General features: G+C 39.5%; 1 protein-coding gene across 16 annotated transcripts in view; it reads left to right on the plus strand.

Annotated features, from left to right (window-relative positions):
- Positions 1-27,530, plus strand: part of NAV2 (neuron navigator 2) — a 306,190-nt gene that overhangs the window by 254,483 nt on the left and 24,177 nt on the right. For 12 of the 16 annotated variants that reach the window (XM_015286245.4, XM_015286247.4, XM_015286248.4 and 9 more), the window contains 11 exons: positions 386-524; positions 6,555-6,846; positions 7,787-8,489; positions 12,282-12,749; positions 13,783-13,848; positions 14,859-14,903; positions 16,479-16,639; positions 17,990-18,178; positions 21,956-22,008; positions 23,629-23,652; positions 23,770-23,844. In XM_015286245.4, the coding sequence (XP_015141731.1) occupies positions 386-524; positions 6,555-6,846; positions 7,787-8,489; positions 12,282-12,749; positions 13,783-13,848; positions 14,859-14,903; positions 16,479-16,639; positions 17,990-18,178; positions 21,956-22,008; positions 23,629-23,652; positions 23,770-23,844 (2,215 nt within the window). The remainder of the gene's footprint in view (positions 1-385; positions 525-6,554; positions 6,847-7,786; positions 8,490-12,281; positions 12,750-13,782; positions 13,849-14,858; positions 14,904-16,478; positions 16,640-17,989; positions 18,179-21,955; positions 22,009-23,628; positions 23,653-23,769; positions 23,845-27,530) is intronic. The other 4 variants (XM_004941320.5, XM_040701521.2, XM_004941322.5 and 1 more) reach the window with 2 other exon arrangements.

The following is a 27,530-nucleotide window of genomic DNA, read 5'->3' on the forward strand; positions in this document are numbered from 1 at the left end:
CATCGTGGCTGTGCGTGTGAGTGCTACACCATCCCACACATACCTTGCTGCCAGCACCTTCCCCTGTGTGGAACTGTGGGCATCGTTCCAAGGGTCACTTCAAGGTTTGTTTGCTCACACTTTCAGTGAGCCAGTGATAAAAATTACATCATTGGTGCTGCCAACATCACAATGACACAGGGTAGGCTGTGTGGCAACAGCATAGTCAATGAGCTGTATGAACTTAGCCTTGTTCTGTAATGAAGATAAGTTATGAAAATGAGCAGGCTATTTTCATCTGGCAACCAGCAGTAGAATAAGGCTTGGAGAAGTAATAATTTTCTTTTGAATTATGTTTTGTCTTTTGACCATGCTTTCTTCCTTTGTTGTGTTGTTTTTTCCCCAGCTGGGATGACAGCAGCTCTGTCAGCAGTGGGATCAGTGACACCATAGATAATCTCAGCACTGATGACATTAACACCAGCTCCTCTATCAGCTCTTATGCCAACACACCTGCCTCCTCCCGTAAAAACTTAGATGCACAGGTAAGCTAAAAGAGTAACCCTGATATTTATTATTTTCCCCTGCAATCAATATTATTGTCTTAAGTTGGATGAACTGTTTATTCATGCCTTCACAGATAGTATTCTTGACAGAGTAATAATTAAATGCATGAATATTTTTTCCATTATACAGTAACCTTGCTCTAATTTGCAGCTGTCTTTACAGCCTTTCAGCAATGCAGGCTGAAAAACTTGGAAACTGATTGAGAAAAACAGTAAGAATGCAAAGAATTGTTGTTTTGACTAATGCTAAGTACCATGCTGCATCAAAACTGTGCTCCAGGTTCCTAAATTTGCCCATGCTAATATTTTTGATGTGTCTTTACAACCTTCCCCTTTCTCATGTACTTGACCAACTGAACCCATGCACAGCCCTCGATGCAGTGGCTGTTGCTGAAAAGGAAATGTCAAGCAGCAGTAACCACCATATCGTATGTGGCGTTTATGAATGTTTCCTGTGTGTGTGTAATCCGTGGAATCTCTGCTGTGATGTTATGGCAACGAGTGTTTTTTCTCCTTCATAACAGGACTGCTGTGCAGAAAACATGCATTAGTAAATGGGATTTTTCCTTCTAGCTCTAGAAAAGGTTGTTATGTTTTTCTCAAAGATTAGAATTTAATTAAGTCAGCATGAAGGTTGAAGATTATTTACACTCCCATCGGAAATGCACATGCACTAGGCAAATGAAATAGATTATTTTAAACTTCTGGGGCTGCACGTTACTTCAGGCTTTCTGGCAGCACTTCATAAGAAGATAAATTTTATGTCCATCAGCAGCCTACATGTATATATGTCAAAGCTGCTGCCCTGCAGTGACTTAGCACTGCAGCAGATAGAGGAGAAGGAAGGACAGACAACTTTCTCTTCTGTTTCTTCTTTTATTCTCCTTTCTTTTCGTAACTGGACCCTAAATTTGCTTTTAATACCTTTTCTAATGTAGAAGTGTGGTTGCTGTGAAGTCTTACTCTGCCTGCAGGACTGTGGTGCAAGCATATATTACTCTTTGTTCCCTTGCCATAGTGCATATTTGAGCCTACATTAAAGATTCCCAGTTAGCCTCTGGTTGTGTATCAGTGTGCTTGAAACTGCTAATGCAAGTCCTGTACAAGTTGAGAGGAGTTAAGATATATCAAGCATGTTATTCATTATCTTAACAGGGAGAATAACGTAGGCAACTCAGATATTTTTTTGACAATTGTTAATATCTCAACATTGTAATACTGTTGAGAAGAAAAAAAGGAGGAAAAAGGAGACGTGACTAAGTTTTAAACTAAGAAAAAAAAATAGAAACTCATTTGACTTATATCTTCTGATGGATCAGATTCTTGGAAACACCTCTAAGAGATCAAAATCTGTGTTGTTGAGTTTCTCTTCCTCCTCCACAACTATCACAGCATCCAAAAGAATGCAGACCTATAGCAGAAGATGAGCTGAAGCTTGCAAATAGCATAGCCATTGGAAGAGGGAACTGGGAGCCGAGATGTATGGGTTTGTTTACAGTTCCTTGATTTGTATCTGTGACCTGCTTCTCTCCTCAGTTTCCATGACTGAAACTGTTTATTCCAGGTACTATTAACTGCAAATTATTATCCATAAAATACTTTGTTTTCATTTCAACAACAACACAAAAAATCCTATTCTTGTCAGCTAGGGGTATGGAGATAGCAGGGAGTGATGGAACCATGTTCATCTTGCAGGGTTGGTTTTTTGTTGCCCAATTAGTCCTCACTGCTCATGACAATAGTGAGTGCTGCGTATATGGTTTTTTTGCCTTATCTTGAGTATGGTGGCCTGTGCCAGGGTTTGCATTCCCCTGCATGGTAAGCCACAAAGGACTGGTACACATCTGCACAGGGATGTGGACTTTTCTTCTTAGGTGATCCACTGCTTTGGTTCTTGTAAATAGCAGGCGCTTAACTTTTAAGCTACTGCATCTATTTGAGGTGGTACAGAAGTTGGGTTTCAGATAATTAAAGAGGGAGCTGGAAGCTAACGCATGCAGCTGGGAGTTCAGACAAATAAGACAGCTCATCAAAGGGAGAGAGCCCTAACATGTCAGTGTCTACTGATAAAATCAGTAAGTTACTCTTCAATGAACAGGACATACAATAGAAAAGAAAGTCTCTGCTAAGAAACTGATTTTCAGAGCTGCTGAATACCTCCATCTCCAGAAGAATATGTATTTTGTTCATCTCTGAGAACCAGGCCCTAAATACAGCCATGACTTAATGTTTATAGACATTGATTATTGTAGTCCCCTTTGGTAGCAGTGATGTGAAGATGTTCTCAAGTTGATTCTGAACAAGCCAGAGAAGGGAACCAGAATTTACCTTACCATGACACCGTGTCTTGTTCTGATTATCATAGAATCACAGAATGGTTTGGGTTGGAAGGGACCTTAGAGATCATCCAATTCCAGCCCCCCTGCTATAGGCAGGGACACATCCCTCTAGACCAGGTTGCTCACAGACCCATTCAGCCTGGCCCTTAAGTACTTCCAGGGAGGGGGCATTCACAACCTCACCGGGCAATCTGTTCCAGTGTTGGACCGTGCTAAGCACTTAACATAGCTGTATTGCTTTTGCAGCACTGTAAATTTTTCCCAAGCATTGCAGAGACTTGGTTGGTTTACCTTTTAATACAGCACTGCATAGAGTTTGCCATTACATCATACGTGTATTGCAAAGAGAGATGAAGACCTGGTGGGCATTTGAAAATAACTTATTTAACTTAAACGAGATGGAAGAGGAGTTTCAGTAATAAACTTGTTCTCGTAATCATACAGAGATCAAAAGAAGGAAAGGAAACAATTCCTTTAAATAGAAAACAGCAGCATCTTTAAACTGCTGGACCAAGATGATTTCCCAGTTTCATTGGATCAAAGATGGATTCAATCTGTTTACAGCTTAGTGAATAAATTTACTGTGCTGCATGTCTTGCTGTGTCCTGCAGCAGAGTTTTCCACTTTCACCTAATCCATGCCTTTCAGGTGGGTGGAGTTTCTGCTGAAACTGGAAGCCAGGTTTCACCATGTTTTGCTTTTGATTCCTTAGTCATGCTTCTGTGCTGTTCTCGTTGTTTACCATTAAGCAAACATCTCTGGCCAAGGAGCTTAGAGGGTAAATATGCAGCATTTCAAAGGCTGGGGAAAACAACGTGGAAAAAGTGTGTGTGGGAGATGAAGTAGAACTGAAGAGAGACAAGAGAGAGGACTTGCTGTAGTGCAGTTTGCTGTGTTGAGATTGTACTGTTCTTAAAGATGTGAAGTGGGGAAAGGGAAAGCACAGGAGCATTTCATAGTCAACCAAAGCTAGAATAAAGTCTTTACTAGCAAGTAGTTGTATTTCCTGCTCTCAAATCTGTACAGTGTAAATATACAATTCCAGACAAGGTATTTGAAGTGAGGTACTAATGACAACATGTGAGGGATGATGTTGGGATAGTTTTGTTGGCTGTTGCTTGTTGTTTCTTGCCGATGCTCTCTTCCAAGATGCATGAGCATAGGAGATGTTTTCATGAAATGATTTTAGAGAAACTTGAGACAAAGAAATGGTCACATTGAGAATGTGTTACAAACCTACTGATGTTCATGCATTGAAAGGTAGCCATCCCAAAGTCTTCCAACCATACAAAAAGAAGGAAACTAGAAGGCAGTGTTTCTATCCTAACTATGTTGAGTTGCTCTCTTTGAATGGAGCATCCGGAAATGAGATTTGAATAACACGAGGAAAATGCAACAAGAAAAACGTATCTAAATCCATACCTCAAGAAATGCTAATTGGGCTAATGGCTTGATAACTAGATAAATGTAGATAAGTAACCCAGGTCCTGAAAAAAAGACCACTCTGGTGTGTGGTGTCAGCTTTCACACACTGATCACTTAAACTAGTTTTTCTGGCTTTAAAAAAAAAAAAAAAAAAAAAAAAAAAAGCAGTTACAGTAAAAATCAGAAAAAATTAACCCCCTGCCCTAATTTCTGTGATACCTATGATCTGATCTGGTAAGAAAAGGGAAATAATGAACTTGAAACATACCTTACAAACTTTAAAGTACCATATTTTGCTGTAAGCACGATACATTATCATGCATCCGTTCCTATGCTGTGATTTTCTGCTTATTCAAAGAGAGGAAAAGATTGTGAGCTTTATAATATTTTCATAGAATCATAGAATCACCAAGGTTGGAAAAGACCCACAGGATCACCCAGTCCAACCATCCACCCATCACCAACAGTTCTCACTAAACCATGTCCCTCAGTACAACATCCAAATGTTCCTCAAACACCTCCAGAGTCGACCTCTCTGGGCAGCCCATTCCAGTGCCTGACCACCTTTTCAGAGAGGTAGTATTTCCTAACATCCAGCCTGAACCTTCCCTGGCGCAGCTTGAAGCCATTCCCTGTAGTCCTATCACTGTCACACGAGAGAAGAGGCTGACCCCCAGCTCACTACAACCTCCCTTCAGGTAGTTATAGAGAGCAATAAGGTCTCCCCTGAGCCTCCTCTTCTCCAGTCTGAATAATCCCAGCTCCTTCAGCTGCTCCTCATAAGGCCTGTGCTCCAGACCCCTCACCAGCTTTGTTGCCCTTCTCTGGACACACTCCAGGGCCTCAATGTCTTTCTTGCAGTGAGGGGCCCAAAACTGGACACAGTACTCAAGGTGCAGCCTCACCAGTGCTGAGTACAGGGGGACAATTACATCCCTGTTCCTGCTGGCAACACTATTTCTGATGCAGGCCAGGATGCCATTGGCCTTCTTGGCCACCTGGGCACACTGCTGGCTCATGTTCAGTCGAGCATCAATCAATACCCCCAGGTCCATTTCCTCTGTGCAGTCTTCCAGGCTTCCTTTTTTGTGGTGTTTGAAACAATTTCAAGTGTTATTACCCTTCTGCTGATGCACAGTGCTGAGTGTCGTACTCAGCAACTTCCAAAAATTCACTGAGTCTTACTGGAGGACTTCGTGATTAGGTGTTGAATTGGCAGGCTCTTTCATGATCATTAAGGTTGGAAAAGACCACTAAGGTAATCTAGTCCAACCGTCAACCCATGATGCTTTGATGCTTGGAGAGCATTATGATGTTTTTATCTGGAGCAGGTCATCTATACCTGAGCACAAAAGAGTTGATTGTGGTGTTACAAAATTTGTCCAAATCAGCATAATCAGCATAAGTTGAGAAGTAGAGTTCTAAAAGGATAATTTTAATAGTAATCATTGCCAATTGGAAAAGCTAATATAGAGGGAATATAATTCACATATGTGGTAATAGAATTCATTTTAGAGCTTCTGAGAATTCTGCAAAAGTTTGTCCATGAGAAAATTCTCTATTTGACAAGTTTGCTAAATTTTCAATAGATGATTGGCAGCACAATCAGTCTGTTCAATGAATAGGGAAAAACAGTTTGTAAGAGCTGAGTATGGTTGAAGAACTGACGTAATTTGTGTATTTAGGACAGACTTGAGTGTTGCTAGAAAGTTGGGAGGGATTCATTCTTCTTTAGTTCTTGGGTGTCTTCATAGCATATTAGAATTAACAGCATTCCACATCTTCAGATCTGTTCAAAAAGCTTCCTCATCATGCTCTGCAGATCAGATAGCCAGACAAGAGATAGGAAAGCAGCAGGAACAAAGGAAAGCTAGCTGCACAGGTTCTAAATGATTTTTTGGCATTGTGCTATAAAGTGTTCCTCAGAAATTTGAAAGGGGGATTATAAATGGCATAGGTATCATTTATAAACCAAGTTCTTTTTCTTTCTTTTTTATTTATGTATTTGTTCTAAAGGGAACGACTTGTATGTTTTTTATATTTTTCCCTACTGCATTAGAAAACATATACCGTTGTTGGGGTTCTTTTCTTACTGTGACTTCTCCTATTCAGTGGCATGTTGCATTTATTGGTACTTAGAGATGAGTGCTGACTTTATTAATCAGTTTAATGATTCTCTTCTATGAAGCTGCTCAAAAGGAAGATGTGCTGTGAAGGTTCTATTATAATTCATTATCTGTCCTAGACTGATGCAGAAAAGCATTCCCAGGTCGAGCGGAATTCCTTATGGTCCAGTGATGAAGTCAAGAAATCAGACGGAGGATCCGACAGTGGCATAAAAATGGAGCCAGGATCTAAATGGAGGCGGAATCCCTCTGATGTGTCTGATGAATCTGATAAAAGCACTTCTGGTAGGAAGAACACTGTTATTTCGCAGACGGGTTCCTGGAGACGGGGCATGTCGGCTCAGGTTGGCATTACCACACCAAGGACTAAACCTTCAACCACCTCGGGCACATTAAAGACACCTGGAACAGGTGAGAAAAGGTGTAAGATATAAACAAGCCAAAAAAAAAAAAAAAAATGGGCGATCAGTGGGGAAACAGTCTGAATACTTTACAGAGGTAGAACCTGAACTTCAGGTAATGCTGTCTTTTTATTTTTAGGTATTTTTTTTAACCTGTACGGCAACTTGTACGTCCACATTTCTGTTTCTGTTCATTTTAAAATGAATACTTTGTAGTTGTACACTGTGAAAGTTGTTTTCAAGACAACCCTGGTCTTAAGCCAAGCTATTTTTTGGGCATAGTATTAACATATGAAGTGTAAATAATGTAATTTTAGCTTTTGAAGTCACAATTAACTTTAAGAATATACAGTGTATGTGGTTGAAAGAGGTTTTTGTTTTTTTTTTCCAGTACTAAACCAGCATGCTAATTTATACTAAAGCACCTTTTAGTTCTGGGCTTTCTCATAAATTTATAGTTGATTTTAGCACTTGCGGATGTGTGAATGAAAAATGATGGAATTTACATAAGCAAGTAATGTAAGTTAATACCTCTTACTTGATTGCGTGCACAACTGTACACAAAAAAAGTTGAAATCACTACTTATTTTCTTGAAAAATACATTTTAGGAAAATAACTCTGATTGCCTAACACAACTTCTTTCTGATGATAAAAAGGGATCAATCTGTAGTAGCTACAGAGCACTACATTTTTTTTCTAATCTGTCACTATTACATAAGTTTGTTCTGTTTTTCATGCTATCAGGGGCAAACACACCATATACTTTCTCTGGCAAGTCTGCATGTATAACTCTCTAGAGTGGCATTTAAGTTCAGTGCAGACTAGATCATAGTTTTTAACCACACTCTTGTGGCTAGCACGCTTTTGCTTTTCATGCTGCTTTGAGTTTCATCATTTGCTTGCTGTTTTCAAGTCATTAAATATTAGAATTCTTTTTCTATTTTTGTAGGGAAAACTGATGACGCCAAGGTATCAGAAAAGGGTAGACTATCTCCTAAGGCTGGACATGTTAAACGTTCCCCATCAGATGCAGGACGCAGCAGTGGTGATGAATCCAAAAAGCTTCCCACAAGTAACTCTAGAACAACTGCTGCTAATGCTAATACATTCGGATTTAAGAAACAGAGCGGGTCAGCCGTAGGCATGACTATAATTACTGCCAGTGGGGCAACTATCACCAGTAGATCAGCTACTCTGGGAAAAATCCCAAAGTCATCCGGACTCATGGGTAGGACCACTGGTCGGAAGACTAGTGTTGATGGCTCACAGAACCAGGATGATGGCTACTTAGCACTTAGTGCCCGAACTAACCTTCAGTATCGTAGTTTACCCCGGCCCAGTAAATCAAGTAGCAGAAGTGGAGCTGGGAATAGATCTAGCACTAGTAGCATAGACTCCAACATAAGCAGCAAATCAGCTGGGTTGCCTGTCCCTAAAATGAGAGAGCCTGCCAAGGTAATTCTTGGAAGCTCTCTGCCAGGATTAGTCAATCAGACTGATAAAGAGAAAGGGATTTCGTCTGACAACGAAAGCGTGGCCTCATGTAATTCTGTTAAAGTGAACCCTGCATCACAGACTGCTTCTAGTGGAGCTCAAAGTACTCACCAGCAAGGAGCCAAGTACCCTGATGTGGCCTCTCCCACTTTGCGCAGGTAGGCAATAAATTCATTGATTGTGAAATGATGTTAGTTAGAGTTGAATGGTCCAGGACTCTTTGAGCCAGGTCTGGCTGTATTTTGAGGAGCGCTTAGAGTCCTACATGAAGGTCTTTGCATTTAATTTCACATAAACAATTCGGCTAGTGTTGTAAATACGCAGAGCACTGTGAGACAAGAGCAAGAATTTAACATTTGGAAAAGACAAGCAACCTGTCTGGCAGAAGTACGGGCAATTATGATATGAGTCTCTGTTTTAAGAATTGTGCCTGAGGGCATTATCTGTACTGATATCACAGGAAGAATTATTTTCTTGTGTGAAGGTTACTGAAGAACTCTTGCACTAGTGTGTATGTAGCAAACCTGGATGTGCTCCAGTGGTGGTTCAAATTGCAAATTGACAACGGAAGAGTTGTTTCAAATTTTCGTTGTGATGGTACAGTCTGACCTACCATGTTTAGATTCACATGCCTAACCCAAACTGATGTTTCAGCAATGTGGATTAGGCCAGTGTTTTGTAAGACTCATAACAGCAGGTTATTCAAGTACAAAGAAGCCTAAGAGAAATTCCTGTCTAAGCTCAGTTGAAATTTCTTATCTCAGTAGTACTTTTGAACAGGTATCTTACTTGTCTTCTGTTTCTCCACCATTGCCTCACATGTTACTTTAACGTGAATATTGAGTTGGGCAGGAATTAATTTCTTGATGCAACATGCATCAAAGTCTTGATATTAGTGAAAGGTTCCGTTAATATTATTTTTCAATTTAATTTGACATTGAGTAGCTTGTCTGTTTCAAGTTGCAGTGTTTTGCATTTCATTTTGTCTTGATACCATAATACCCATACAGTTACGCTACATCATCCTGCTTGCAGTGATGTGATAAAGCTGCATTCCATCTGAAGCACCAGTGCAAGCATAATGGCTGTGATGGCAGCTTAGGCTAAAGCTTTATAGAGTTGTAAGCTGTTTCTTTTTAGATGAGTGATTTTATTTGAAGAGCCTTTGCTGGGGTAATTCAAGATACTTCATTTGTTTTATTCCTGGTTATCATTAGATAAGCTGTGTCTTTTAAAACATTTAATCTTCATCAATGACTCCTTAAAATGAAAAACTCAAATAGACCTTTCATTTCTAAGGCATGCCGCAAGGCAAATGCAGATTTTGAGTGTTGTGTGCCTCAGGCACATAAATCTGGAAATTCGATTGATTTTTTATTGGATTTTTTTTAATTATTATTAATAGAAAGCCATGTTGCTAGCCATATATTTGAAATACTGCATTAGAAATACACGCAACTTCAAAAAGAAGATGCTGAGGCTGAATTTCACTGTTCCGTCATTTGATCTAGAATTTCATTCTTGAATTTTTACCAGGCTGTCTAAATAGAGACATATGCATCAGAGTTGAATTTGAGCTCTTCCGTTTGTTACTGATTTCTAGAATGGCAATTGAGAAGACTTTGAGCTTTATTCTCACATTCAGTTGAGATGGGTTGCACGCAGTTTTTCCTGTATATTTTCTCAGCCTTGAATTTTTTTAAACATTCCACAGAATCACACAAAACTGCAGAATGGTTGAGCTTACAGTAAATTAGAAGCCATACCTTTGCCTGCAAGTCTGCAAATATATATAACTGTCGTAAACAGTGAAATTCTGTGATTTTGCTATGGGACTTTCACTGTGTCTATTCTCTCAATGTTCCCTTTAGCTGAAATATTACGTATCCAGCATTTCCACTAAGTGAAGCTATTTTCTATCATGATATGTTTTATTAGTTGGGTGTTTGTGCACTGCACATATAATGCACTGCTTTTCTGTTAATGGGAGACATGCATGACCAAAGAACCAGCTCAAATCTATCAGTTGCTTGTCAGTAATAGCAGGAAGGAGAAAACAGATGGCCATTCTTGCAGTGTATTTCCTTCCAGAATTAATCCCTGTATATGTGACCGTCTTGCTGGGATGGTTGTTTTCTGTCCCAAAAGGAATGCTCTTCAGACCACATCCTCTTGTTCTGAGGCTGTGGTTCAGCAGTACACTGCCCTTGGCAGCAAAGTGTTCCTGTTTGTGCCACAGTGCTTCGTCCTTTCAGTTGCAGTAGAGGTGCCATGAAACAGCTTAGGGAAGATTGCTTAGTTTAAAAATAGCTTGTAAAATTGGTGTGTGGGTGATTGGGTGTTTTTGAAGCTCTAGGATCCTATCCCTAAGTCTCAGATTGCTGGTGTAGCTGAAGAGGTGGTGTGCAATGGCACATGAGCAGGAATACCCTGAGCTACTGTTGTTGGTGATGGCCATGTAGCATTGACATTTTTCTTCATAGCTGCTCCAATAGCATTAACTCCAAATGAAGCCTAGACTCTTAAATATCTCTCAGTCCCTGTAAAAATGGTGTTTGCTGTTTGAAAGCTTCTGCTTGTCTAAGTTAGCCTGTCGTAATCATTGAGGTATGACATGGAGTCATAAGCTAAGTTTGCCAGATCTGTGCAGGTTTTCTAAGTCAGGTGCTGAGGGTTCCTGTCACAGATATTGGAGCAATGCTGGATATAAGATAATTAGAAATGTGCATCTCAGCCTGGTCCAGCAGTGCTTTGCTGCAAGTATGCAGCAGCAGTGATCCAGTGGAGGCGTTCCAGACATTGCACAGGTGTGCCGAAGCTTAAGATAGCACATGTATATAGTAAGTGCAGTGGTTCTTAGCATCACTGGGTTTACAACAAATGCTATAGAGGGCCTAGCTAAATTATGCAGTTTGAGTTTCTGGGAAGGGTTGGACAGGCTGAGTAGCGTGTGGTGTGCACATGACCCGGGCATGCTCAAAAGCAGAGAAAGTTCTGCTCAGGGCATACGTACCCATACATCTTCAGGAGCTCTTGGCTAGAAATGCTATAGTCCTCTTCTCTGAGGACAGTCCAGAAGACACCCGCTTTGTAAGATTTCACTCTCAGTATGGCACACCTGCTTTGAATAATTTCATCCCCACTATTATGCACTATTGATATGGAAATGGCAAGTCCATATAGATATGGGTGTGCTGAGCTAATGTTTTACAGCAGCTTAAAAGAGCTAAAAGGTAGAAGTAGAAGCACTGTTCTGGGGAGGATGTTTTCTTGGCAAGTGGTGCAGTTGTAGCACAGACATCAGTGATGCAAACTGGAAAAGCTGCAGTCATCCTCCTCCAACCATGCTTTTATATCCCATCACTTGCACTGGTGGACACTCAGCTGATGTTCTCCTGAGCCAGTTCCAGGTGCCAAACAAGGAACAACCTCATTCTGCACTCCAAAAGAATAGTTTCTGGCCAGTTTAGCTACTGAAATGAGATGAACCTGCATTTGATGTCAGTAAATACCTTCACTGTTACATCCCTGTACACGGTACAGTCAGTGATTTGCAAAGAACTTCACTGGACAATGAGCTTTCAAACTGTGCTGTTTGATGCTTTGGAGTAATCAGTGAGGTGTTTCTCTGGTATCCCTTTTCCTTAAGAAGAAGACAGTACAGCTGTATCTCAGTTGTGTAAGGCAGCATTTATCTTTGCAAAAGTATTATTCAGTGATTCAATGAAGAAACACCAAGGATGGATTTGGAACTATAGTAATTGTCTCTGGACTTGAGCGTAGGTGGAGTGAACACAAGGAGATTCAGAAATTTGTAGTTTTGTATGTCTATTCTATTTTCATTTATTTAATGTTGATTTTCAGAACCTAAGATATGTAGTTTAGATATAAAATATCTTTGCATTTAGTATTCCATGTTATGTATTTTTCATACTTTCTTTTTTTTACAGACTTTTTGGTGGAAAGCCTAGTAAACAAGTTCCCATCACAACAGCAGAAAATATGAAAAATTCAGTAGTCATCTCCAATCCTCATGCTACTATGAACCAGCAGGGTAATCTTGATTCACCATCTGGCAGTGGTATACTAAGCAGTGGGGGCAGCAGTCCTCTCTATAGTAAAAACACAGATTTGAACCAGTCTCCACTAGCTTCTAGTCCCAGTTCTGCACATTCAGCTCCTTCCAACAGTTTAACATGGGGCACCAACGCAAGTAGCTCTTCAGCTGTTAGCAAGGATGGCATTGGCTATCAGTCTGTCAGCAGTCTTCATACCAGCTGTGAATCCATTGATATCTCTCTGAGCAGTGGAGGTGGGCTGAGCCATAACTCCTCCGGTAGCTTGATTCCAGCCTCTAAAGATGATTCTCTGACTCCCTTTGTCCGAACCAACAGTGTTAAGACCACACTGTCTGAAAGGTTAGTAGTTATTTACACTCATTTCCATATACTCGTATGTATTTCCAGTGTGAGTGATGCTCTGTCAGCAGTAGGCAAGAGTGTAGTTGCAGTTCAAGTTGTGCTTCTTGTGAGATGGTATTGAATGAGATTACTAGAACAAACTCAGTAACTATTCTAGGAAAGGAGCCCAGTTCAGAGCAAGTGAATATGTTCAGGTGAGATTTTTCATTTGCTGTGGTAATCAGTGTGACAGCTTTTCTTGTTACTGTATTATACTTAATATATGAATTCTGCATCACATATCCTTTCTGAGTTACTTCATCTGTTGATGATGTTCAAAAAAAACTCCAGTGTTATGACAGTTTTAATTTGAGAAGCTACTGCTTCTTGTTTAACTTCTTGTTCATAACATTTGATAAAGGTTGAATCTGGGCTACCAGTGCTTGCATGTTGTGATAATGACAAGAGTTTATGAAAAGAAGATATGATTTGACAAGCTTTTAGATTGGAGCTCATGTTGAAAAGTCCCTGACTCTGTGGTCACTTGATCCCTTCTCTGCCTCTCCCTCCTGCCCTCTATCCCATCTCCAGCTGCCCTCTGCATTCTTCTGGTGGAGGTGTTTGTGTGAATGCGTTACACAAATCACCTGGGATTTGGATCCAATTGGACACTTGACCATTTCAGGCTGATTGGTTCCCCAGCTGTCATCAGTAGCTGGTGGTAGGAGTGGGGAGCAGGCTGATCAGGGAGGAGGGAACAGCACTGCTTTTCCAGCATGTTGAAGTAGCATCTGGATAAAACAGGCAGAGTCTTTCAGGGCATGCTCTGTTGTAGAAGGTGGTACCCCACAAGTGTTGGAAATAAGCTATATCCTGATGTCTAATTACGTAGTCAAGTGACACAATTTTTGCATTTGCATCTTAATGCTGAAGTTATTGCTGAATGTAATGTTCTGATGGTTTGGGCTTCTGTTTGTGTTTTATTGTAATTCCTTTCTGTTCTCTCTTTTCATTCTAATATTTTTCTGTCTTACTGGACTGGTTCTTCTAGCCCTCTTTCTTCCCCTGCTGCTAGTCCCAAATTCTGCAGAAATACTTTGCCCAGGAGACAGGACAGGTAATGCTGTCTCAGGACAGTAGAATGCACAAGGCTGTAGGTTTTGTTGCCCATCTTGGTGACGCAAATTGTTTTGTGAAAGATGTACTCAGTCGAGTCCTCTGCTGTGTTCATTGTTCAGCTGTGAACTGACACAAAGATATGCCAGTGAGAGTGCACTCAAACACCCCATATATCTACCTAAATCTGGATTGTGGCATATGGCAGAGTTGGCATGATCTTCTCATTGCTCTTGATACTGGGAACATCTTTTTATTTGGGGTTGTTTGTTTTTTTTTTTTTTCTGAACGTTTGCTCATTTCTTTGCCAATTTTTGTTCTGTCATTCGAAACTCTCACTAGCATTTCAGCATCCTTCTGGCATGCTGCTTTTCTCACTGCGTTTCAGGCTTGTCACCTATGTCGTGAAGTCCCAGTGTCATTCAGTGTTGTCAGTCCCTTATTGCAGTTTGATACGTGTTTCGTCGGGGCTTGGGCTCAACCATCCTTCTAAAAATGAATGTAAAAGCTGGAAAAGAAGACCTGAATCAAAACGTTTCAGTTTGCTGACGGAATTTAAGCTGAGATTAGTACATTTAAACAGCTCGATCCTGTTAGTCCCGTAGCACACAGCTGCAGAGTAATATCAGGCTGCATTCCCAACCGGTAGTGCTGAACAAAGTGGGAGGAAGGTGGTTCTGACCAGCAGATTCTCATCAGTTTTCAGAAATAGCCTGCCGAAATGGGGATTTTTAAGCATATGCTTGACATGCAGTATTTTTACGTTCATTGTGGACAGAGAAATGGCAGAATCACTTTGTGTGCAGATGAGCTTCATTAGCATGGTGTCAGCTGCATGCCTGTGAAAAACCACACCTGGGGAAGGAGGTTTTTGCATGTTCCTATAGGAAGGCCCCAGCACTTTTTTCCTCTGAAGAGGTGATGCAGATGTTTGCACTCCCTTCTTCACTCTTATCTTAATCCTTCCCTGTTGTCCTTCTCTGAAGTTCTTCTCTTTTAACTTTTCTGCAGCGACCCACATCTTGATAGGAACACTTTGCCTAAGAAGGGACTCAGGTATTGGTGTTTCCACGCAGTTCAACAGTTTGTGTGGTGGCTTTGGAGTTTGCCTTGTGTTTCTGTTGTGGCTGGTGGTGATGGTTGCAGTGCTTGCAAGAGGTGGCAACAATCTTCCTTCCTTTTCTTCTTTCTTTCTTTATTTTTTTCTTTTTCTTTTTTCTTTAATCCTTAAATGAGGTCGTTTTCCACTGTGCTTTTCTTTCTTTTTTTTTTTTTTTTTTTTTTTTTCATCCAGTGGCTTGTCTGCTTAAGCAAGAGTTGTGGCTTTTGCTGGAAAGCACCTCATCAACCATCACTGGGCTCGCTTTGGAAGCAATAATTTTGCTGCTTTTGTGGCTCTTACATGCAGTGACATGAGATTATGTTCACCCCAGGGTCCTTAGTGTTCGTACAACAGCAGAAAATATTTTCAGTGTCATCCTAAACCTTTTAGGATGGGTATAGACATATTCACTTTACAAAAGATATTTCCTTCTGAATCCTTAAGGCACACAGGCATCTCAGAGGTCATTTCTACTTATCTAGAAAAGAGCAAAAGAATTCCCAAAGAAACCTCTGGCGACTGTCCGCTAACATATTTTGTACATCTCTAAGACTGATTTTTACAATGTTCAACATTGCACGGATGTTTTTTTTTATTCCATGTATACAAGTGAGATTGCCAACATGAAGTCTTCTAATTAAACACTTAGTGTTACAGAATTTATGGGAGATATCAAACAGTTTAGAACTTCAGAACTGCTTAATGCAGCTTGCAGGATCTCTGAGTTCAAATGGCAGCTGCAATTAGTTCTGTGCTCTATGCATCATTCTTTACAGCAACTTTATCCCATGAAGCCGAGTGCTAAAAGCCTTTCTTGAACTGGAATTTTGTTTAAAATGTTTGTGTGGTGATCGAGTATGTCTCTAATACATAAATGTTTCAGTCTTAGGAGAGAGTCTTTGAGTGCTGAAGAGGTAGGTGTTGATCATGCAGAAACCCCCCATTCTTAATAAACTGGTATATGTGTCAAGTTTACCTTCCAAAAAGGCTGTGTAGTCTCCATGTTGATAATTTAATTATATAAATTATTTAATTTCATTTTGAACCAGATGAGATGCACCTGCCTTTAATGTCTGTGTAATATAAATTATTGGGTTCCCAACTTGTTTAAAAATCTGATAATGGCTTTCTTGACTTGAATTTGATTGTAGTATGACATAAATCCAGCTAATCTTAGCACCAAAATATTAAAATAAGGATACATTTTGGCATATCCTATGGAAAGGAAGGGTTTTCCAAGCTATGTCTTTGTTTTTCAGTCATACCTATGTAACACACGCTGCACTTGATTCTGCAGTACTACACTACACAATTTCTATCGGTAGCTTTTTGTTAACTGCTAGTTTGTTGTTGTTGAAGCTGTAGGAAAGGAGAAATCTTTAAATTTGGTATGAAAGTTTTTCCATCTTTCGTTCCCTCTCCCCCTCCTCAAGCTTTGTGACATTCCATGGTTTGTTTGTTTGTTTGCTCTTTCTTTATTCCAGTATTTGCCAGAGTTCATTTTGAAAGAGCCTTTTTGCTTTGTGCAGGTATACTCCTTCCTCCCAACTTCGTAGCCAGGAAGATGCAAAAGAATGGCTACGGTCACATTCAGCAGGAGGGCTCCAGGACACTGCTGGCAATTCTCCATTTTCATCAGGATCCAGCATAACATCACCTTCTGGAACTAGATTTAACTTCTCCCAGCTTGGTGAATAGCATGTGTTTTGATAATCATAGCAATGCTTTGTGTGCTTTGAAAATAGCATATGATGTAACGTAATGCTCTCGCCGCTCCAAGTACCGCTTTGAACCTTCAGGAAGCACTTTCATTGAAATTACTGTGACTAATTAGTATTGGTGTCTTGTGTGCCCAAAGGTAGCATAGTTACAGTAACGTCTAAAAGTATTTCCCTTGGAATCATCAGATGCCTTAATCTGAATTGTGAGCTATTAAACAGAGCCATTGGTTAATATCACACGTTTCTGTGTTTGAAAGAATGAAAATGTTGCCTGCCTGCTTGGTAATGTTTTAAAGGCCAAGCATATCGCTTAGCTCTCTGTCTGTATCAGCTGGCTGATTTGAAAATTTAACAAAACGGAGTCTGAAATAATATCCAAAAGCAGAGAATTATAACTCAGAAAAATTCTTTAACTTAATTACGCTGATAAAAGTAAATGAAGGAAACAACAGAAGGAGCTTAACAGGATCCATAATGGTTTTAGTTGACTACCCGTGTCTGAAATAAACTGTTAGCATGCTAGAGTATTTGGAAACAGGAAGTGACAGGACACCCCGAGGAGATTACCAGTTGAACAGCAGTTCTGTTGTTTTCATTTTTCCAAAAATTATTGTTAAATAGCAGGAATAATTTATCACAAAAAGTGCTCAAAAAATTATGAAAACTGGAATGGAAGTTTTATGCTCTCAGCACTGGCTGGGAGAGCATTGGATCTCAAGGCAAATTGATGTTTCTGTGGTATCTTTTAAACTGAAAATTCTGCAAGAATTCATGCTTGTGTACTGCTTAGAATTCTTAGAGCCTCATAGGGGAAATAAGCTGTTCAGAAATATACAACTATTAGGAAACTAAAGGTGTTAAAATTTCCAACTTCCCCTAAATACACATGAAAATACCATTTTCTGGGAACTTGAAGAATTCTAAGGAGATTGTTCATGAGGCCTGTTCTGCGTAAGCAAAATATTAGTTTAAATTTGCCTGGGCATTTTACACCTTTTTAAGGAAGGACTGTTTCAAATTAAGTGAGAATTAATTCATGCCTGTGAGGTGTTACTGAGCTGACTGAGTTTGCCTGTAGAAGCATGGACTTATCATCCAGTGTTTAGAATGACCTTATTTACTTGAGTTTTCTTATTTTTTAGCTTGAGTTGCATGCCTCTTACTTGAATCCATTGAAATTAGAAACATAATGAAGTCTAGAGTGGATGACATGAAAAAAATTGTGTCTTAAAATAAATGTTTTCTGATAGCTGCACCAATATCAAGCATGAAGATTTGTGGTCACGCAAATAAATTGCCCTTTATTCTGTGCTTTACAGCAAGCCCAACCACTGCAGCCCAGATGAGCTTGTCAAATCCAACCATGCTGCGGACCCATAGCCTTTCCAATGCAGATGGCCCCTATGACCCCTATAGTGACACACGCTTCAGGAACAGCTCCATGTCCTTGGACGAGAAGAGCAGAACAATGAGCCGATCTGGCTCGTTCCGTGATGGCTTTGAAGAAGGTCAGTGCAGTATGTGGTGCTGGAAATGAGCAGAAGATAGCATTCTCCGCTAAACCAAATGTAAATTTAGTGCTTCATTTCAGCATATGGGTCATTTCAGAGCAGTTTTCTGTGTAACATTCTCAGTATTATATACAGAACTCTGATCCTAGTCATCTTTGTTCCTGTGATACTCACTCAGCTATCCTTCTGGCTGAACATAGGATGGCATATAAGTATTCTGCACATGTAAGTATAGAAATGGTTTAAACACATCCTGTGCTTCATTTTTAGTGATCTTTCAATGTTTTAAATTCATTTTAGAGTTAGCCCATTAAAGTGTATTCTTGAATAGGCATATCCATCTGAACCTAGGCCTCCATACTTCTGTTTGTAGTATAAATAATTGACATTAGTCAGACTGTTGTTGCTATTCCATTTAACTTCCAAGTATTTGATCTGTATGCAGTTTGTCTTTCCTTGGTATTTCTGCCAGATGCTGTGGGTTCATATCTGCACAGCATTCACAAAAGGAACCTGAATAGTTCTTCAAAACATTTGAACTTTTTTTTCTTCCTCATCTTCATTTCAAGTATACATATTCATGCATATTTGATAAAAGAAGCTCAAGTAAGTACAGGAATAAAACATCATTTACCTGTAAATGAAGATCTTATTTGATTGCTGCTGATCATGTGTCCTTGTGTCTGTATGAGGAACAGATAGCCTACTCAGGCTCTGACTAGACACCAAAAACCCCATATGGCTGCATGTCACAAAACATACCATGCACTTTGAGAAGTCATAGGAAGCTGACAGGCTTAGCTTTTCCAGTCTCCAGTGGTAAGGATTGGTAGTTTGGTTGGGTAACAGGTGCTTTACCAATACAGCTCATATAAGTCTTCTCTGGCTTGCTTCCACTGCTGAAGGTTTGTGCTTTTGGCAGTATGAATGCCAGTGCCCTGTGGTTGTCACCCACTAGAGCATCCAAGCCATGCTTAAATGCTTGTAGGAGCCTCTTAGAGCCACCAGGTGCCTTTCTGTGGATGCTAGTTATTCCATCTGTTTTCTGACATTGGAAGGGATGGAGAATGTGTATTGGATGTGGCTTCAGACAGATTCAGGGCTAATTCGTTATTGATTTTAGCCAAACTGTAACTCCATTACATCCAAATGTATTTTAGAGGCCCACGGTTGAGGATCTTCATTAGGGGTTGAGAAGAATAACTCCTGTTAGGCTGAATCTGTGTCGCTACAGGAATTGGCCTTTGTTTGTGCAGCAGTCTCAGAAAGATAGATAATCAAAGAGGGTCAAATACTGCCTGATTCTTAGTCAGCTGAATTCTGTTCTGGGATGAACAGTTCTCTTACTAAATAGGAGGTTCTTTTGGAAGGAAGGGTCTCAGGACTGGGGAGATGGCAGGAGGAACAGCCTCCAAACTACCCAGAAATTTGGTGGTTAAGCACAGCCTGAACAGGTCTTATGGTTCTCCCATTTCTGCACTTCCCTGAGAGTGCATCCTCACCAGGAGCTGTGTTGCTGCTGGCTCTCCGCGGATGTTTCATCCTCCAAGAGAGAGAGGAATTAAATCCATTGTTGTCAGGATATAAACATTTATTCCTTTTTGTGCTACTGACTGAAATATCTGCTGTTCTTTCTGCTTTTGAGGCAGTTGATCGTGACGAGGCTGTTTCTTTTCTAATGTTAAGAAATACAACATGCTTGCTTATGCATTTATAAAGTTTTCAAATAATAGTTCCAAAACAGTCTGGGTTTGTAATCTGCATGCAGATGCAGGTTAACTGCAGCGAACAAGAATCACGTGAAGAGCATAGCTGCCTTCAGGCTCCTAATTAAATAGCCTTAAAGTAGCAATACGCAGAAACTTTACCATGAAGTTGCACCTAAGTATTAATTCCTTGGTTGCCCTTGACACTAGACATCTCAAAATATTTGCACCTTCAAATGTTGCAGTTTTACAGGGTAGGAGTGTGATTCGCAGAGTTGTACGTTCTCTCCCTTTTTTCAATCTGTTTCTTTCCTTAAAGTCCCAATGCAATCTTAATATTCCCAGATGATGTGAACTTAAAAACTTGTGTCCCCCATTCCATTTTAAGGAGATCTGCCTCTTGTCTGGTAGAGCAGCTTCCATGAACACATCTTTTATGTAGAACAGGTGGGAAATTTTCATCTTGGAAAATGATGACTGAAGAGCCGATAACATATAATTGAGTATATTACAAAGAGGATGGTTATCCATTACTTCTCATACCATCAAGGTCTGGAGACACATAAGGAACTTTTTGACCGATTCAGCAGCAGTTCTAATACAACTGCAAAATATATTTCTATAATATATATTATATTATATAATATATAATATATTTCAGAGCAGAAGTTTTTATTACAGACAAGGTGTATCAGTGAATTCGGAAGAAACTGAGCAACTTAATGGTGGATCATAGCAACTATGAAAAATAACGGTCTGAATGCAGCTTCCATCTCAGGAATTTCCATCTCTGCTAATTCGCAGAAGATGCAGAGGTGTACCTGGTGAAAAATCAGCAAGAATCTGCCTTTTTACATTTCTTTCCCTAAACATCTGCTGTAATTGCAGCCAGAGATGGAACGTGTGATTAGACAGACCTTGGGCTTGACTCATTGTGGTTATTCTTAATTCTTACTGCAGTGCCATCCTTAACATCTCGCTATAAAGATCATTTTAATTGAAAACATTATTAACCAGAAAGGGCAAATGGGTGTGAGTTTTTTTGCTTTATTGTGGGTTTTTTTTTCTTTTAATTGTCTTAAATTCCTCCAGAAGCCGACTTGGACTTTGTTCACTTCTCTTTCCAGCCAAGCCTTAGGATATAATGTCGATGTGAAAACAGAACCCATTTATTTTGAGTGTAGGAGAATTTCAGTAGGTAATTAAAACACAATGGCAGCTTTTCTCAGCTTTTTTTTTTTTTTTTTTTTTCCTGGAGCATTGAGATGAAAGAAAAAGAGATTTCATTTGATTGGTGTGAAGTTATCAGAAGTTCAAATGAAGGCCTCAGTATTTTGTTTCTAAAAATAAGAAAAGGAAAGGTAATCATGCATGTTTTGGTAGCTCAGATAATAGCTTCAGGTAGTTGTTCTGAACAGTGTACTCGTAAAGAAGTGTTCAGATCATGAACACCTGTGAGACAGCTCCATCATAGCTAGTGAAGGAAGATAGAGCTGTTTCAGAAGAGTGCTGAGCTGAGTGCTGAGCCCCCACTGTAGTGATTTCTGATGGAGGTGCTCCAAATCTTCTGGAGCGTCTGCTTGCATCCTGGAGCTGGGCATCGTGTTCCTCTCTGGCCATCTCCATCCTGCTCTGTGTTTGGACTGCTTAAAGAAAACGGCCTCCTCCTGGTCTCAAGTAATGCCGAAGATGAAGCAGTTAGGCTTACTTCTGTAATCTCTCCTGCTTTACAGTCTCTTTCTCCTGAGTCTTAAGAGGAGACTGTCGAGAGAAATACTTCTTTCTAAATAAATCTTCATTGAAACTTTTCTTTTTAATCTTGGTAATGGCACCACTTTCCCCAGAAAAACTTGTAGTATTCAATTTTTAAAACAGCTTTACCAAATCGGAGTTTATAGATTATGCTACCTGGCTGCCTCTTCTTCCTGCTGAACATTGTGCAATAACATAATTAAGTTTATGGTGGGTGATGATGGAAGTATTTCCTCAGTAGGCAAATAGCTGGTAATAGATGATCTGTGGCGACCTCTGTGTGGTCACTTTATTCTGTTTATTTTCTTTCCTCCAGTGCATGGTTCTTCTCTCTCTTTGGTATCCAGTACGTCATCTATTTATTCAACAGTGAGTATAATGGAATTAATTGTTTTGCCTTATTAATCAGAATTGGTGAATAACTAGCCTTTTTGTATCTGTTACTTTTGCCATTCAAGGAGGAGGAATGCTAGCTATGAAAGAAATGTTGGTCTTCATAAAGATGCCTGTAGATATCTAGCAGCATCCTCATTAAACAGAGTTGATAATGGTGTAAAAGCAGCAGTTCAACGTTTGAGTCAGTGTTTTACAACTCTTCTGAATAGATTTTTCTTCTGAAGACCTCAGTAGAATTAAGGAGCCTTGAACTTAATTATTTCATACAACAAATTTGAGTGCTTCAAGTCATTCTAGCCTTTCATTTTACTGCTGAAGAAGTTTGAATAAGTGGTTTGGTGCCCTCAGTATCCAAGCTAGATAGATTAAAGCTGGATCGTGCATTCCTAGCATACTATGATCACAATTTAGGAGGTTCCTAAAAACTGGACTCTTTTAAAGAAATGAATGATAGAAAATTCGGAAATATATGTGAATTGAACAGAATCTTTCGTTTCAAATCATTATGCAAGTATGATGCAACTCCACAGTTAGCACATATCCACAGCTGAAACAAGCCAAAGTGACACCTGGTGAGAACATGGAAGGACTTGCTCTTGGAAGACCATGCGTAACTGTTTATGAAGTCAGCCAGCCAGCTTAGTGTTATTTCTTGTATCTGTTTCACTGATAAGCAGAGAACATGTGTACATGGCCTTAAGGCCTTGATAATCATTTGAAAATATTGCCTTCCATTATGAACCTTGCCTCAAGCAAGGTCTGTGTGGAGCCAAAACAGATAACGGATTGGAAGGATGGAAAACAGACCTTTCCTTGTAGCCACAAGTGCCACAAGGAAAGTAGTCAGAAGCTACTGCTTACGTTTCTGGTTCATGTGCTTTCTGTCCAAGCCTGAGTGGTTCTTAATAGTGTGGTTTGACAAGTATAATTTTCACAGTGGCTGGTACTGGACATGTTTACATAAGAGTAGTGGAGTGTGTGACTTTTTACTATGTCCTTCTCCTTGGTGATAGCTTTGGTTAGAAACAAGCCACAGTAACCAAAATTTTGTCCTGCAGACCACAGTGGATGGTCAATACATCCACTTTCCATGCTCATATAACTAGTTGTGTGTCCTCAATTTTTCATTACCACAGTGCCTAGATAGCATCAAGTGGTAGTAATTTTCTTCAGGTCACTGTGGAATGCAAAAGCATGACCACTATCCCGTGGAGAGCTGAGCATGCGAGTTAGGAAATTGCCATGGATCTCCCATGGCCTGTGACAGTCCTGTCTCTTCTGAACCTCATGGAATTCCCTTTGCACTGAACAAGGACTTCAGCCTTTCATGACTCAGACTCAGTGGTGTGCTGGCTGACAAATTGGGAAGTGGAGACAAATTCCTTCATGTAGAGGAAGTGCTGTACAAGCAGCTTGCTTTCTTTATCCCAAACAAATAATCTAAGATGGAGTATGGATGTGAAAATCCTAAATAAGAAATTACCACTTGAATTTTTGAAAATCATATTAATAGTAATGATTATAATAGTTAAGATTGTTGTACTGGTTCCATTGTAATGTCCTCATATATTCTCCTCCGGTTTTATTTTATAGCCTGAAGAGAAGTGCCAATCAGAGGTAAGAGCTGTTAGTGTTTGACAGACGTAAATATTCTGTCAAGACACCGCATTTTCTGTCTTACTGTTCTACTGCTCCATGTCACGATGCAGTAAAGAGATCTCTTAAAATATACAGATTCGCAAGCTACGAAGAGAGTTGGATGCATCCCAAGAGAAAGTATCAGCTCTGACAACTCAGCTGACTGCGAATGTGAGTACAACTCAAAGAGTAAACTCTTAACAGGGAATGCATTTAATGCACCAATTACCACTGCAGAATAAAAAAAAAAGAACAAAACAAATGTGTATAATATTCAGTTTGTATTACCTGTGCATTTTAAAAGAATAACTGCATGCATATGTGGGACCTTATGAAAAATAACATGCTCAGTCCTACTGAGTTACTTTATGCCTTCTGTTATATACTGAATTATAATGTTTGCTTTGCTTTAAAAGTCTGATATAAATAGCATCTTCAGATATTGAGAGTCACTGAAGACTGGCTCTTTTGTTTGTTATTTTGTAAGTAGTGTCTTGTTTTGATATTTGAGTGGGATGAGCTACAAATGATGGCTGAACCTGGTAGGAATAAAAATTGATAGAAACCTGGATTGCAAAGCAGTATGTTTTCCTATTCCATAGAGAAGTGGGCTGATGGAATCATAGCTAACAATGGCATAAGGGGCTGTGAGAATTAATTTACAGTTGCCCAAAGAGTGAACATACCTGATTTTTGCCAGTGTAGGCAATACCTCTGGAATTTGGTGTTTACACTTAGAGAAAAAGGAGTTGAAGCCAGGAAGTGTTGAGGCAATGCTATGCATGACCCAGAGCAAGTTTATTTGTGTGCTCTATTCTGGAGTCACAGATAGAAGTAATCTGAAGAACAGAAGCTTGCTACAAAAATAAGCAGCTCTAGAGTAAACAAGCTGCAGATGAACAGTCATCAGCTTGGATCATACTGACATCCTTGGTTGTGGGAATAGATAAACGTACGAGCACATGCTACTGAAGAGGACATTGTTGTCCGTCAGCTCTTTGAATAGGTGGAATACTAAACTTGGCAAAACTTGTAAGATTCCCTTACATGTGCTGTTTGTTAATCCATGTAATCCTGTTTGCTTTCTCTTTTTTTTTTTTTTTAATTTCTTGTAGTGTTTTGATGAGTATTACAGAACACCATTTCACCCTCCCACCCCCCATTCTCTGCCCTCCCAATAGAAACTTTGCAGTCTGCTTTTTAAATAAATGTTTACATTTTCAAACACATGTAGTAATGGTTTAGCTTACTTGGTATTTTCTCACAGCCTCAGCTCTGCTTATTTTCATAGGGGCTGATGGGAATGAAAGGTGCACATCCCTGTGTTATTGTACTGTTTGTGTTTGTTTGCAGTGTGAATTTGAGAGCTATTATTTAGGGTAAGTCAGCTGTGTGCTGATGATGACCAAGTCTGGAATGGCTCTGTGAAGGACTGTGCCATATATATATTTAGCTGAGCCAATGTCCATTTCTGCTTGGAAAGATTTGACACAGTTTTGCTGTTTTAAGTAGATTTAAAATTGAAAAATGAAATATTTGTTGTGGTAATTGTATGGCTAATGAGACATACATTGAGCTATGCCTATGTTCAGTTATTTCAACATGTGCATATATGTGTGTATAATAATAATGCCTTACCGTGGCACTAGAAACATAGTTCCCATTTATCAAGTTTTCCATCTTCTCAATCTACTCCTCCTTTCTTTTACTTCTCAGTCATTTTCAATTCCTAATACAGTTAACACTGGTTTCTCAGTGCTTCACGTGGAAAGAACAGAGGGTAATTCATAGAATCACATAATAGAATCATAGAGTGGCTTAGGTTGAAAGGGACCTTGAAGGTCATTGAGCTCCAACCCTGCTGTCATGGGAACTGGCCAAGCACCAGGAGGTTCTGGATATTATTCAGCAGGTTGGACCTTCGTGGCAAGTCAGGTGCCCCCAGGTATTGGAGAGACTGCTGAGTTAGTTGCAAAGCATCAGCTGATGGAGCAGCTAGCAGACTAGCTGCAGGACCTCAGTGCTGTGTCTGTTCTGCAGCGCAGCACAGTGAGCCTCTCGGCCTCCATAACTTCCAGCATCCTTCCACCTTAAGACAGCTCTCTGTTTTAAGAATGACACTGATAGAGTTAATTGTGCAGATTAATTATTGGCTCTCCTTTACAAGGAAGAATTGATTGACTTGGATTGGGCACTGACTAGTGAGCATGACCTGTTAGATAAGTTATATAAAAGACGGCTACAATTTTAACTAACTTCCTGTGTTTTCTAGTAAACATACAACTTAGAAACCTAAAAATACTAATTTTCATGCATTTCATTATTTTAGTATGGTGAATATTTAGGGATAGAGCTCGATAACTAATGTAGAAAAGCCTTAATATGGAAATATAGGTGTCCTTGACTTGAAATAGTCTGCTGCTGTTTTGTGTGAAGCCTGCTATCTCCTAGTGTTAGCAGTGCTTTCAGATATCTGATCTGTTTGCTTATCAGCGGTGTCGTAGCTATTTCTAGTCTGGTTTTCTTGGAAACTTAGTTAGCACATCTGTATGTGATAGCATTTTTATGACTGGAATCAAAACTATTTTTGAAAAATGCTTTTCCTTTGCTTTTTTTGTTTTGCAGATATTAAAACTGAAAACATTTTAGGAAACTTTTAGAACTAATTATAATTCAAGACAGTGGAAGTTTTATATATTGTTACCAACATCTGGCAGCAAAAATAGGCAATTTTCTGTCCTCCAGCTGCACTCAGTTGCCTTGTTTATCTGCACATACTTCATCATTTGTTAGGAGAAAATGAAGATGGTGCATTTTCCAGCTTTACCTGTTCACCCCAAAAGCACACTTAATTTCCCTTTTAACACCTTTAATTAAAGCATCTCTTGTGATTTACATTCTTTCACTGTATTTCACCTCTGTAACATGATTTTTGAACTAACATTAGTGTCAATACTTTGCTGCTTCAGTACAGTTAAATAACAACCAGCTGTGTCGGTCTCTGCAACTTTTTACAGCATCTTTCTACAGATTTTTGGAGTTCTTATAATTGGTTTAGTACAGATTATACAAATCTTCACTTTTAAATCAAAAATTAGAAGCATTCAAGGGAATCCTGAAAATTCTCTGAAGCAAACGTATCCTCTAACCTTTAATTTTCTGTTTCAAATTGCAGTTCTGGTTTTCTATTGTGTAAATTCTGAGTGCATGGGGAAAATACTGACGCAGAAAATATTAATCTAGTAGGAGGAAATATTCTGCCTGATGTTCTGCTGTTGTAGAACTTGGTTAATATTCTATTTATTGCTACGTTTTGAAGACTTTTTAGGTTATTCTCCTAAAAATTATGTGTTAGTGGTTTTTTGGGTTTGGTGAGGTTTTTTTGTTCTGCTTTGTTTTTTGTATTCTTTGGGGAAAAGGTTTAAACTCCTTGTAATATGTTCTCTGGCAAGAGTTGCATTAACTCTGAGGGTACTTGCAGGCTATCCCTAAGTAGCTTTATACAGAGCTATATAATGGCCTTGTACATAGCTAATGTAACAGCCCACATTGAAAAGTCAGAGATTAAGCCTGAGTTGAAAAATGAACAGCAAGAGATGTTTAGAACCATGGGTTGTTTAGTATCTTTTCTACTCCCTGTGTTTTGTGGTAGGAGGTCCTTCATGCCATTGGTTGCAGTAGCTTTGAGATGCAGCTCAATAACCAAGGAGGGCCTTCCATGCCTGTTTGGTATCAGGAATATACCCAGGTGACAGGTGCATTCCCTAAAATGTCTCTTAAAGCCTCAGCTACTTAATATGTGAGTTTCAATAAAAAGAGTCTGTTGTGTCATTCTGTTTTGACAAAGTGGCAAAGTG

Source organism: Gallus gallus, chromosome 5, assembly GCF_016699485.2.
Source record: "Gallus gallus isolate bGalGal1 chromosome 5, bGalGal1.mat.broiler.GRCg7b, whole genome shotgun sequence".
NCBI lineage: Eukaryota > Metazoa > Chordata > Aves > Galliformes > Phasianidae > Gallus > Gallus gallus.